We start from the raw sequence: 12704 nt of genomic DNA on the forward strand, positions 1-12704 counted from the left end.
GCTAATATAACTAGAACTGCATTGTTACACCATTAAAAAGTCATTTTTAAGGATCAAAGCAGACAGAACTAACAATTGCTCTTTTTTATAATGCCAATGGATGCATTATATTGGGAGGCACCCAAAGGACTTCACTAATAACTACATAAAGGCATAAAAATAAGAGTTATAAGATAAGATCATGTCAAGGTCACATTGTAAATCTGGTTTTGAAGCATTGGGAGATATTGCCCTCTTGCACTGATCTGAGACGTTCCCCATGTGCACAAATCCACTGGAGCCAACAACAGTGAGTATAAATAGCCAAACTAATAAGAAACAACAGAAAGTTTATCTGATGGCAAGAAGTCAACATAAAGATACAAGAGAGGGGGGTCATGGAGTCATACAGAAGCCTACCAGCAAACCAGGTCATCTAAAAATAACACACTACATATCAAGATTTTAAGGACAGATGGCAAGGTCATATTTTGTTATAAACAGGTCATTTTAAAGTAGACATTTCTATATACAATCAATGAGCTTTAGCATAGAAGACGATTTTTAACTTTCACTTACCTTACACACAATGCACCGCCTTGAGGAAGTGCTTGAATAACAGTCCCGTTAGTTTTTGACAACGCAGACTAAACTGGCCCTTCGGAACCTGGTTTTCAAGCTGCCTTTGATCCAAAGTAGTCGATTAATCACAGTATCTGTCGCACCCATAGCAATAACACGGAGTAGTGTGAGCAGTGAGCCTGTGATTGAGGAAGTCTTCAGCTCTGACGCTTGAATGAACTTCTGATGATGCTGTTCTGTGCAGATCACGGAGAGAGAGTCTTACAGCATCAACAGGAAACGAATGAGAACTAATCTTTTTTTAGTCCGGGTGTGCTTTTCAAAATCCACTTCACATGTTAAAGCTGCGAAGTTTTTTTTTTTTTTTTTTTTTTGATAAGCTTCACCACAGTTTACAGTCTTAGTTTAAAAAGAAGAAGAAGAAAACGGTCACTATTACTCATGCTGTTTCCCTTGTGACTTTCTTTCTTCTGAGGAACTCGAAAGGAAGTGTTCAAACTGATGTCACCATTCATTTTCAAAGCATATTTTTATGTTTTAAGTGAATAGTGAACAGGGTGAGCAAATATGTCAGAATTGTCTTTTTTGGTGAATTTTCTTGACATTTTGTAGACAGTGCGCGAGATTATCAAAAATGTATAGTTCCATGTTACTGTACACCGTCAAAGGAGCTAGCTAATGTGTAATATTATATTCTTAACCGTTATTGCATTTAATAGTAGGCACAGAGACTGCAAGGTCAAAGTGTTACCCAAAATAATAATGTGTCGTACCCCAGTGCGCGCTCACAAGCAGCTTCTGGGCTTCATTTGTGACACAGTTGATGTCCTCGGGTTAGCGCGAGCTCCACACACACACACACACACACACACACACACACACACACACACACACACACACACACACAGTACAGTCACAGCTGTGCAAGACTATATATAAAGAGGTGTAGAGTGACCGTGATTGCTTATAACTGAAAAGTTTAAAATAATTATATTGGATTTATAGACTAATAAAAAAAACAAATATAGACTATCACTGAACAAAAAATAATGGGTCTAAATAGATATGTGTATATATATGTATGTATGTTTATATATATATATATATATATATATATATATATATATATATATATATATATATATATATATATATATATATTCTACAGTAGACATCAGAAACTGAAACATAATGACAACAAGTAATTCCCAAATAAAACCAAAGTCAACAGAAGAATTCAGATTGAAACTACCCCATCATTGTTAGTGTAGTGTATATATGTTGGAACTTTGATGTACTTCTGATTGCTGTAGATTCTTAGCATCTTAGCAATATGTCCACGCCGTACATGTTGATGTTGTACTCAGCAATTGCCACTGGACACCTAGACATACTTTTTGTCTTTCTTAGACCACTTACAGTACGTGTCCTGAGGCTCATTGCTGAAGGCAGACGATGCCATGATCACTGTATTGTTGTCACAAAACTTAATCATAGTGAGTTCAGGAGAACTTTGTGCGACCATCATCTCTGATGCTCTTATCCCTTTCTATTTGATGGTCTGATCCTCTATAATGTTGCACTCCTTTGGAATTCTGCTCTTAATGAGAGTTCCAGTGTCCAGAAGGTCAGCCGTTTTAATGAACTGGTCAAAGAACAAGTGGGTTCCTCTGGGAACCCGGGACGCAGCCAAATGATACATGTGCATATAAAATACAACAATTATTGTAAGAAACAATTTACTCAATGAAAATGATTAGGCACTTGCTTTTTCTTCTTTTCATTAATATCATTTATTAATAAAATATTACTTTGTCAAATATATAAAAATAATGCTGACATTTTCCAAGCATAATTTTTAAACGAGTATAAAATTTAAAAAAATCACTGAGGATGCTGAAAAGCTGTATAAAAAAAACATTAAAACAGATAGTCATGCAAATAAATCATAACCATGAATTTAACAAGTTAAAAATAAAATATAAGTTTTGCGATCACCTATACCCTCTGCTGGCTGTAAACAGATACTACATGCAACTTCCTTTTTTATAGTCCAGTTTAGCTCTCATACTTCATGAAAACACAATTTAAGGAACCCATCAGACCAAGGGCAATGAATGTTCAAATAACATGTATTTATATGTGTCATTTGGTATATTAGTTTTTTACTTCTACACACACTTCCACATAGATGAAAGACACACTTTTGGTTACCACTTACTGTTTATTGATGCAAAATAAAGATGCAAAAACAGCACTGTGAGAAAAGTATTATACTCAAGAGCACCTGAAAGGTATTAAATCACTTTATACAAAAAAATGACATTCTGAATGAATTATCTAACTAGCTGGTTGAGGCTGGCATTCAAAATCGAATAAACATTTACAAACAAATTACATGTAGTCAAAGAGTTACTGAACGGAGATAACTGAATAAAGATGCAACGGAATCATGTGAATGTGGAAAACTAAAACTCACTTTGTTCCACGGTAAGGCTGTCAGGTCCCTTTAATTTCTTTTAAATTATTATTAATTGACATAAGCTGGCTTTTTGATTTCTGAGGTTATTCGGTTTGAAATTGAATTGAAATTGCATCATTTCTGTCAATCAACTCAACTAATTAATCTGCTGAAATGAATAACCTTTATATTAATTCAATTTCACTTTCTTTGTTAGCACATTCAGAGTTCCCTACTGTTGTTCAATAAGGCAAATGAAAAGGTCTCTCATATAATATATATTTCATTCGATAACATTGTAGATTACAAAACAGAGGTGAAAAAGGAAAAAGGCAATTGGCATGTTCATGTGGCACCAGATTTGATCTACACTTCCTGAAACAAGAGCAAGTTTATAGATGATATGAGAATGGTTATGTGTGGCAGGTTAAGACTAATAGCAGAAATAGATCAGATCCTTGTAATCCTGAGCGATACGGTCTCTCACTCTGGTCGAGGAGTCAGGTTGTTTTTCTCAGGTTGGTAGAAGTGTTCCACGATGGCATCAACCAAGTTATCCAATTCAGTTTTCAGTTGGTTAACATCACTAGAGAAGAGGAAGATAAAAAGCTTGTTTTTACACGATTATGAGCAATTTATGCACCGATACTAAAATTTTAGCAAATGCCAAGACCATGATTAAGGCTCTATGGTCATGATGATCAAACTACAATACTGCTCTTATTATTATTGTATCGTACTGTGCGCACAATATGCTCAATTTTCTGTATGTACAGAAAACCCTGATGACCCGATACCTTAATAAAATAAATATGCTTTATGTGGCAACAGCATAGAAGGCCACTGTTGGAATTTTTTTTACCATGTAATACTGTTATATGACATATACAGAATATATTTTTATATCCGTTATTATACAATTTGTTTTTTTACTCAAGCACATGATCAGCTAAAACAAAAACAAAAATCCCCCCCATTCAATATGAATATACATTTTTTTAAACAACACTAATTGATTACATAAAATAAAATACTAAAGTTATACATAATTATATCTAATAAATTATTATAAAACATATTTGTATTTTAGTATTTTCCTTTTTTTTTATAAACTAAACAAACCAAAGAAATATTACTATTGCAACTATACTATTACATTGTATTAAAAAAACATACACACACACACAAATACAAATGTTACACAGTATATACTATATATATATATCAACATAAATTATATTATGGCTAAAGTAGTATACAATTAGATGTGATATATTATTGAATAGTCAAATTGAATATTAATAATAATAATAATAATAATAAAATGATAATATATTCTATATATATTATAACATTCATAGTAATTATATGACTATATTATATATTACTATTATTATATGTACTATTATATTACTATATTATTATTATTATTATTATTATTATTATTATTATTATTATTATTATTACCAAATGTAAAAATATTATTGCAATAGTAAAATTTATTGGATTGTTCATTTTGATTAATTAAATAATAATAAAATTAAAAAACTTTTAAAAATAACTACAACAATAATTGTATGTAATAATGAAGCCGTCTGAACACCTGTTTCCTGGTGCAGCACAGAGCTCAGTGTAGTATTTGATTTTAGGCTCTGTGCCGCTGGTCCTCATTGTAGCCACGCCCCCGTTAGCAAAGGTGAAGGTAATCATCTGACTGCTTTTACTGGTGGGCAAAACCTGTGAGGAACAGAAACAGGCTCACAGATATTGGGTAAGAAAACTTTACAGAAGATCAACTATCACAATACTTCTAATCATGATGAGCTACGCACAGCCTTGTTGTCTGGCTGGTCGCTGTCAAAGCCTGTGGTAAGATCTCTCACTGCTGTGATGGCAAAGCCCCCGCACTCTTTAGGATACGAATGCTCCCAGTCATAGTTCCGAAGACGCTCAAACAAACGTTTAATTGTGTCTTGGTCATGACAGATGAAGTAGGAGTTCTTGGAAATGTGGTAACCATACCTGAAAACAACGAGCCAACGTGAAAATAGTGATTAACAGGAAGATACAGTACACAAATGATTAGAGAGGTCAATGGCAAAGTTTTTGTGACACATACTCCTCATAAATGGATCGGAGTTGATGGGACAGAGTTCTATTTTTGGAAGCCAGGTAAGAGACAAACTCGCCAGCAATGGCAGCCGCACTTACGCCATCTTTGTCCAAAACTGCAGGAGAACACATGTAACCTACAACAACAAAGCAACCAAAGAACAACATTAAAGCTTCTCAGGTCTGCACAACTGTTTTCTAGAATAGTGAGAGAGAACCATTTCATACAGAGGATGGTTCGATTTATATTCGGGTTCTTATACTACGATCTGGCTTGGCATTGTATGAATTGATATTGTGATGCATAAATATTCATTAAATCATAATGATATGTATTAGGGCTGAAAAGCTATTAAATGTCAATTAAAAACTCAATTGTAGTGCCTACTCAGAGTATTTTGGACGCACCAACTGTGAGTTTATGAGGGAGTCATTCAGTCAGTCAATCAACTGATTCACTCAAACGGTTGATTCATTCGTGAATGAGTCATCGGTCTACTTGACTCGTTATAAACCACCGCTGAGTGAAAGATGTACAACAGCTCTTCTGTGTAGTTCTATTTTCTTACATTTTTTTTTGTATGTTGTATGTCAAGTTAGATTATTTTATTACAAATACTATTCATTAGAATATTTGAAGCGATCCATTGGCCCCCTGGTTGACAAACACGTCACTAGGGTCTGTGGTTTGAACCCAGGATCAGTGGGTTACTCATCCTGACAGAACGACACACAGATGCACATGAATCTTTAGTGGTGTGGATGTCAGAGTACCAATAGCTTCTTCAAAGGCAAACAGAACAGTCTTTCCCTGCTCCATCAGCTCTTTGGCCCGGTTTCCCATCCATTTAAAGCCTGTTAGAGTTTCCTGCAAAAGAGTCATGCAGAGAGACAGTCCGTAAAACATCAAGAATGACTAATCACTTGCTTTTTTCATTTTTATTATTAGAAGCATATGTACTTCAAAGTGGAAGCCCTCTTTCACAGCGATGGCACGGAGGATTTTTGAGGAGACGGTGCTGGATAGCATGTAGACATCCTTAATGAAGGCTTTTCCATCTTCTTTCTGCTGCTTCCAGCATTGGAAAATCCACCATCCGAGCAAAGCACCCAACTCATTCCCAGAGAACACCCTCCACTGACCACTGCAGGAAGAATTATTGCTATTCATAAAGTGACACACTGAATGAAAATCCACACAGAATGCCAAACAACACTGACCTCTCCTGCTTCTCTGCAATAGCCAGTCGGTCAGCGTCAGGGTCATTTGCCAGAATAACAGTTGCTCCCTCTTTATCTGCCAGCGCGAAGGACAGCGTCTACATACACAAACACAGCTTACTGCATCTGGCATTGCATAATAAGAGCAAAATATTTTTTTTGTTTGTGTGTGTGTGTGTGTGTGTGTGTGTATGTGTGTCAGTGTATTATACCAAGACTCCTTCTCCTTCCTCAGGGTTGGGGTATTTGACAGTAGGGAACTCTGGGTCAGGATCCTTCTGCTCTTCCACAGCATAAGGAGGGTGAAGGTCAAAGGCCTTAAAAGCAGCCTGGACAAAAATATGGCCCACTCCATGAACTGACGTATGGACAACCTTCACCTTTGAACTCTTATTCAGCTCCCTGTGAAAACACAAGACGAACGAAAAAATGAAAAAAAGACTATAAAGTATATATATATATATATATACTGTATACACAGACCAAAAGTTTGGAAACATTACTATATTTAATGTTTTTGAAAGAAGATTCTTCTGCTCATCAAGCCTGCATTTATTTGATCAAAAATACAGAACATTTTTTAATATTGTGATATATTATTACAATTTAAAATAATTGTTTTTAAAATTATTATACTTTAAACGATCATTTATTTATGTGATGCAAAGCTGAATTTTTAGGATCATTATCACATGATCCTTTAGAAATCATTCTAATATGATGATTCATTTTCAAAGTTGGAAACAGTTCTGCTGCTTCATATTTTTTCAGAAGATGTGATACTTTTTTATGATACTTTGATGAATAAAAAGTGAAAGAAAAGAAAAAAAAGAAGCTATGTTTTTAAAATATAAATATTTTGTAATAACAATATACACTACTGGTCAGTAATTTGGGGTCAGTAATTTTTTTTTCTTTCTTTTTTTTTTATAAAATCAATACTTTTATTCAGCAAGGATGTGTTCTATTGATAAAATTGAATATATTAGACAACAATATATTTTATTCATCAAATATATTAGACAGCAGAACTGTTTCCAACACTCATAATAAATCAGAATATTAGAATGATTTCTAAAGGATCATGTGATCGACTGATGTTACATGTGACACTGAAGGCTGGAGTAATGATGCTGAAAATTCAGCTTTGCATCACAGGAATAAATAATTTTTTTAAAGTATATACAAATAGAAAACTATTATTTTAAGTTGTAATAATATTTAACAATATTACAGTTTTTTCTGTATTTTTGATCAAATAATTGCAGGCTTGATGAGAAGAAACTTCTTTCAAAAACATTAAAAATAGTAATGTTTCCAAACTTTTGGTCTGTACTGTATATATATATATATATACACACACACACACACACACACACACACACACACACACACACACACACACACACAAGGTAAATATAAAGGTATCCGCTGGATGACAGCTCACAGATCACTGATTAAACTGATCTTGGAATCTTTAAAGCGTCGTATCTGTTCTGTTCTGTAGACAGATCTGCGTGAGTACCTGTGAAAGCAGTGCTGTTGTATGGTTTGGCAGTATTCTCTGTGTATGTCCTGGTATGGGTCAGTGAGAAGGGAACTCTGAAGAGCTCCATCAGTGTCCCATGATTTAGGCCACGGCTCAAGGTTCTGTTCTATCGCTGCGGCGATGCCTGTATCATGGGGAGGAATGATCTGAGCTCCGTTTGCCCAGTACACCTTAAACACACACACAATGAAAAACAGGTCATATCTTTAAGTCTATATTTCATTCATATCAAACATATTATTTAGGGATGGATGATACCTTGTATCCATTGTCTTGTTTGGGATTATGGGAGGCTGTTACCATGACACCAGCACACAGTCCTAGATGTGATACAGTAAAAGGCTAAAAGAAGAGAAGGGAAGAGAAGAGGCTTTTTTTTTACTTTTACATTTACACAAAATGTTGGGCTCGGTAAGTAATTTTTATGGTTTTTGGAAAGATGTCTCTTACAAAGGAAGTAAATATTTCAGTTAACAGTAATATATGACACAGAACGCGTGTAAAATCAAACTTAACTGTCCAATTTATTTCATTTATTTATTAAGCGGATACTAGGATACATTTGATAAATGGACATTTCAAAAGAACAGTGTTATTTGAAACAGAAGTTTGTAACAAGTAAAAGTCTTTACTGTCACTTTTGATTAATTTAATGCATCAATTTAATTGGTTAATTAAAATATTAATTCATTTCTTTAAAAAAAATATCTTACCAACCCCAAACATTTGAAAACATTTTATTATTATTATTATTAATGTTTTTTTTGTGTGTGTGTGTGTGTGTATGTTTCTTTTCTCTCTACTTATTTAATTTGCGGTCTATCTCTGTTAATTTCAGTCACTGTATACATTCTGGCTTTACATGCAGTATTTGTATAAATCTGTAACCTTTGTTTCGTATGATATTTTCATGTTAACAATAAAACTTGAAAAAAAAAAGAGAACTACATAAAAAGTAGAGCAAACATGCACGGAGCATGAAAGGTGCATATGATCATGCTGTGGCAGCTCTCTAACAATGCAAAAAAAAAAATTATTTGCACCCAGACCAATGCTTGGCTAAAAAAATGGGAAAAAGACATTTAAATACCACTGGGCCACTAAGTTACAGATTTGGAGAGATAAAGAATATGTCAAGTTATGTGGATGGCATAACATTTTTCCGCTCAAATTCCAAGAAACATGACATTTTTGACTTTTTAAATAAATGTTTTTTGGACAAATACTTCATTTTAAATAACAGTTTTTGGGCTAGAGGTAAAACAGAAAGCTGTTTGAGGGCTCACAGGGAAAGGCTGAGAGAGTGATAGGAGAATGAGTGAGAGCATGTCCATGTATTCATGGGAACAGAAAAGTTGATGAATGGTGAAGAATCTTCATGAACGATTCTAGTCTCTTATGCAACAATCTCACAATGTGCTCCTGTGCAATTGTGTCTCTCTCTCTTCTTTCTCATGCGTTTGGTTGTTGGTTTGTGATTAGTTCTTTGAAGCTGGACGTAGCAAAATTGCAAAAAGATGACAAACCTCTAACCACAATGAACAGCACTTCTAAATAATAAACCAAAAAACTGTACAATGTTACAATTTAATATTTCTGAATATGCTCCATAGATATTTCCTAAATATATGTACCATCACAGTAATATCATATATCAATACAATATCAATAATAGCATATCAGAATTAGTAATACGCCTGAACTTTCTCGCCATGACTACAGAAGGTTCATACGAACCACGTATGGAGTGGGTGTGATGTCACTGAAGAGGTGGACCGGGACGCCTCGGCTGATCAAGACCGAAGCAGCAAGACAGGCGAATCTTTTACTGCTTCCACCACTAGGAGGGTGAGCGCGAGCATCAAACCCGATCACCACCCCTCTCTGCTTCAGATCTCTAAAACACTGCTCCAGGTACACACAGAAACCCTACCAGAAGCAAAAAGAGAGAAATAAATCTCAATCAATATCCTCACTTAACACAAAATGTACTGTGACATTGTGAAAACCGACAGTGTGACAAATAGCTTTTGGAACGATGATTATGATTTTGCTTAAAAATCTCTGTTTGTGTTCAAAATAAGAAAGAAAGTGCTATACATCTGGGACGGCGTGAAGGTGAGTAAATAAGTGGAGTTTCCCTTTAAGGCCTGTTCACACAAAGATGAATCTTGGTGCGATCTAAAAAGAAGTCCGATTACATTACCTAATAAAAGTAACATAGATTACACTATGAACTCTAGTTTTCATCGTGTAATCAGTAACGGACTACAGTTCAGTAAGTCATCTACCCAGCGCTGATTACTATGTATTTTTGATTTTCTTTAAGCGCCATCTACTGTCAGAGAATGAATTTACAGTATGTCACCTGTGTGGTCTGTATGATGGTGAGGTCATTCATGCAGGACACTCCCGGTCCCATGACGGCCCTCAGTCCCGCTGTGCCGAACTCCATACGGGCCCCAAAACACTTCTGCAGCTCTGACACGGCTCTGTCCTTAACCATAGTCCGCACCGCAGCGGCCGTCTTTGGATTCTGGAAACACACACAAAACTATTCTAGATTTACCAAAAAAAATGTCAAATAACGTGCACTCGGAAAAATCACAATAAGACCAGGAATGTGTATTTAAAAAAAAAAAGTAAATTAGGTCAGTTTTGTTATTTAAAAGTTTTCATAAAAGTAAGAGTTGGGGGGAGAAAGGAGCCTCTATGTCTCCAGACACTTTGTCCTGATGATTCGGATTAGTGTTGTGTGTGTGTGTGTGTGTGTGTGTGTGTGTATAAATATATACACGTCTTTCTGTCCATCAGTGAGGACAATATGCTTTCACTTTCATGATAAGTGAGACCATGTGAGGATGCAAGTGAAGCACTGCATTTTATGATGTCCTTTCTGAGCAGCACATGGGCCAATGCAATCATTTTGATGAATACACAGCCAAAATACAGTTTAACAAAAAAAAAAAAAAAAAAAAATTAACCAGCAGCAGTTACATTTTTATTACACTGTAAAAAAGGTTGAAATCATCTGAATATCCAATTCTGCTTAATCAATTACCTTCCACTTCTGCGTAAAACCATTAACTCATGTGACCCAGTTAAGCACAAGACTCCAATTACTGTAATGGCACTACACAAATATGCATTGTAATAACTTGTATGGAGCTGTTCATTTACACTGATTTACATGCTATTTAACGGTTTCAGTGTAACTGGGACAGTCTACAAACCGTTTGCGCCTGTTTGTACGTGTCTTTGTTTTTAAAGCATAATGCTCTTCGCTGTGAGTTCAGGCAGGTTATGTGTTTGTAGCAAATAAAAATTTTTAAAAATCAGAAACACTCCTGATGATTTATCATCTCAATTGTTTTTCTTGAGGTTAAATTAAGGCTTACTCTTAAATCTCCTCCAGCTTCTCAGAGTTTTCTACTAAGGAAAAGAACCCAGTGATCTGTGACCTGCTCAAATTTACCAAGATCTGCAAAAGTTTGTAATATGAAAGACCCAAACCAAATCACCAATTTGAAATCTACTCTCTTGTAAACACTTTTATTCTGCGAGGACACATATAAAATGTGATCAAAAGTGACAGTAAATACATTTTATACAAAAGATTTAGATTTCAAATAAATTTTGTTCTTGTGAACTTCTATTCATCAAAGAATCCCGAAAAAAATATCATATTTTTCAGGATTTATAATAATAAGAAATCTTTCAAGCATCAAATCAGTATATTAGAATAATATGACACTCAAGACTAGAGTAATGATGCTGAAAATCCAGCTTTGCGTCACAGGAATAAATTCGATTTTACAATATATTCAAAATGAAAAATTATTTTTATATTGTAATAATATTACTGTTTTTACTGCTTATTTGATCAAATAAATCTGCCTTGGTAAACAGAAAAGACTTCTCTAAAACAGTAAAATCTTACCGACCTCAAACATTTGAATGGTATTTTTAATTGTAAAGTTGTGAGACAAATGAGAGAATAGAGCTAAAAGGATTTTAGGAGAAACATTTAGGCAGAGCTGATTAATCTCAGAGCAAAAGTAGATTTTAAATAACGGCAGATCAGTAAGGATCTGACTGAATAGAAGTTCAGCTGGCATTGTGTTGAGTATCTCCTGTAAGTTAGTTAAGAACGCTTCCTGGAAGCAGGATTACTTCGACTTTAGTTGATCATAACAGGGTGTTCCTGTCAGTCAACGAGTCACTTAAAATTAATGCTTCAAGCAAGCTTTACAGCTGAAGCACTAGAGATGTCAGATCTCACACATTTAATCTCACACATGTGTTTGGTCTTACCTTGTCATACTGCAGCCACTGCGTGACAGCCTGGTCCAGACGACTGTCTCCTGTGCTTTCCAGGCCGTTCTCCATGTTGATCGAACTCGGAAGTAAACCGTAATTCAACCGATAAACAAATGAGACGGTCGCTATGCATGAATTGAATGACAGTGTGATCCGTGAATGTTCCTGTTCGACTGTATGTATGTAGCACGTCCAGTGAATGAAAGAGTGGGCGGGGTGTTTTCCTGAAAGGGGCGGGGCACATGATTGGCCCATTCCATTGCGCAGCAGCTCATTGATGGAGCATTTGTAGTTTCGGGAAAAGCTTTGGCCTTTTATTTGGCCTGTGTAATTTTAACTTTTATAATTCTAATTTAAATTCTATATTTAACATTTTGTGTAAAAAAAAAAAAGCTATACATTTTTTTATATTATTTAAGATATTTCTGTGTTCCTAAACGTTCCTAAAAAAAAAAATATATATATATATATATATATATA

The 12704-nt window shown here is 34.9% G+C and overlaps 2 protein-coding genes across 3 annotated transcripts in view; both read right to left on the reverse strand.

The window, feature by feature from the left end:
* Positions 1 to 788, reverse strand: part of LOC113107282 (TBC1 domain family member 1-like) — a 48812-nt gene extending 48024 nt beyond the window's left edge. Inside the window, exon 1 of one of the 2 annotated variants that reach the window (XM_026269681.1) lies at positions 559 to 788. The gene's annotated coding sequence lies outside the window, so the exon portion shown is untranslated. The remainder of the gene's footprint in view (positions 1 to 558) is intronic. The other variant, XM_026269690.1, reaches the window with a different exon arrangement.
* A 1989-nt stretch (positions 789 to 2777) lies between these two features.
* On the reverse strand, positions 2778 to 12412 carry LOC113107312 (phosphoglucomutase-2-like). The gene is made up of 13 exons (XM_026269736.1): positions 12219 to 12412; positions 10273 to 10440; positions 9642 to 9833; positions 8163 to 8246; positions 7881 to 8074; positions 6568 to 6757; positions 6356 to 6453; positions 6096 to 6279; positions 5909 to 6002; positions 5142 to 5271; positions 4855 to 5044; positions 4626 to 4759; positions 2778 to 3608 (listed from the first exon to the last, which is right to left on the reverse strand). Exons 1-13 carry the CDS (start codon positions 12291 to 12293, stop codon positions 3506 to 3508), a joined length of 1836 nt encoding a protein of 611 aa, XP_026125521.1. The 5' UTR covers positions 12294 to 12412; the 3' UTR covers positions 2778 to 3505.
* Between the last annotated feature and the right edge of the window lie 292 nt (positions 12413 to 12704).

The sequence above is a fragment of the Carassius auratus genome, chromosome 1 (genome assembly GCF_003368295.1).
Source record: "Carassius auratus strain Wakin chromosome 1, ASM336829v1, whole genome shotgun sequence".
Taxonomy (NCBI): domain Eukaryota; kingdom Metazoa; phylum Chordata; class Actinopteri; order Cypriniformes; family Cyprinidae; genus Carassius; species Carassius auratus.

Coding starts and splice junctions, on each gene's coding strand:
- LOC113107312 (XM_026269736.1), bottom strand. CDS start 12,293: ATGGAGAACGGCCTGGAAAGCACAGGAGACAGTCGTCTGGACCAGGCT. Junction 9,834..10,272: donor CCATCATACAGACCACACAG/GTGACATACTGT, acceptor TGCTTCTGGTAG/GGTTTCTGTGTGTACCTGGA. Junction 8,075..8,162: donor AACAAGACAATGGATACAAG/GTATCATCCATC, acceptor TGTGTGTTTAAG/GTGTACTGGGCAAACGGAGC.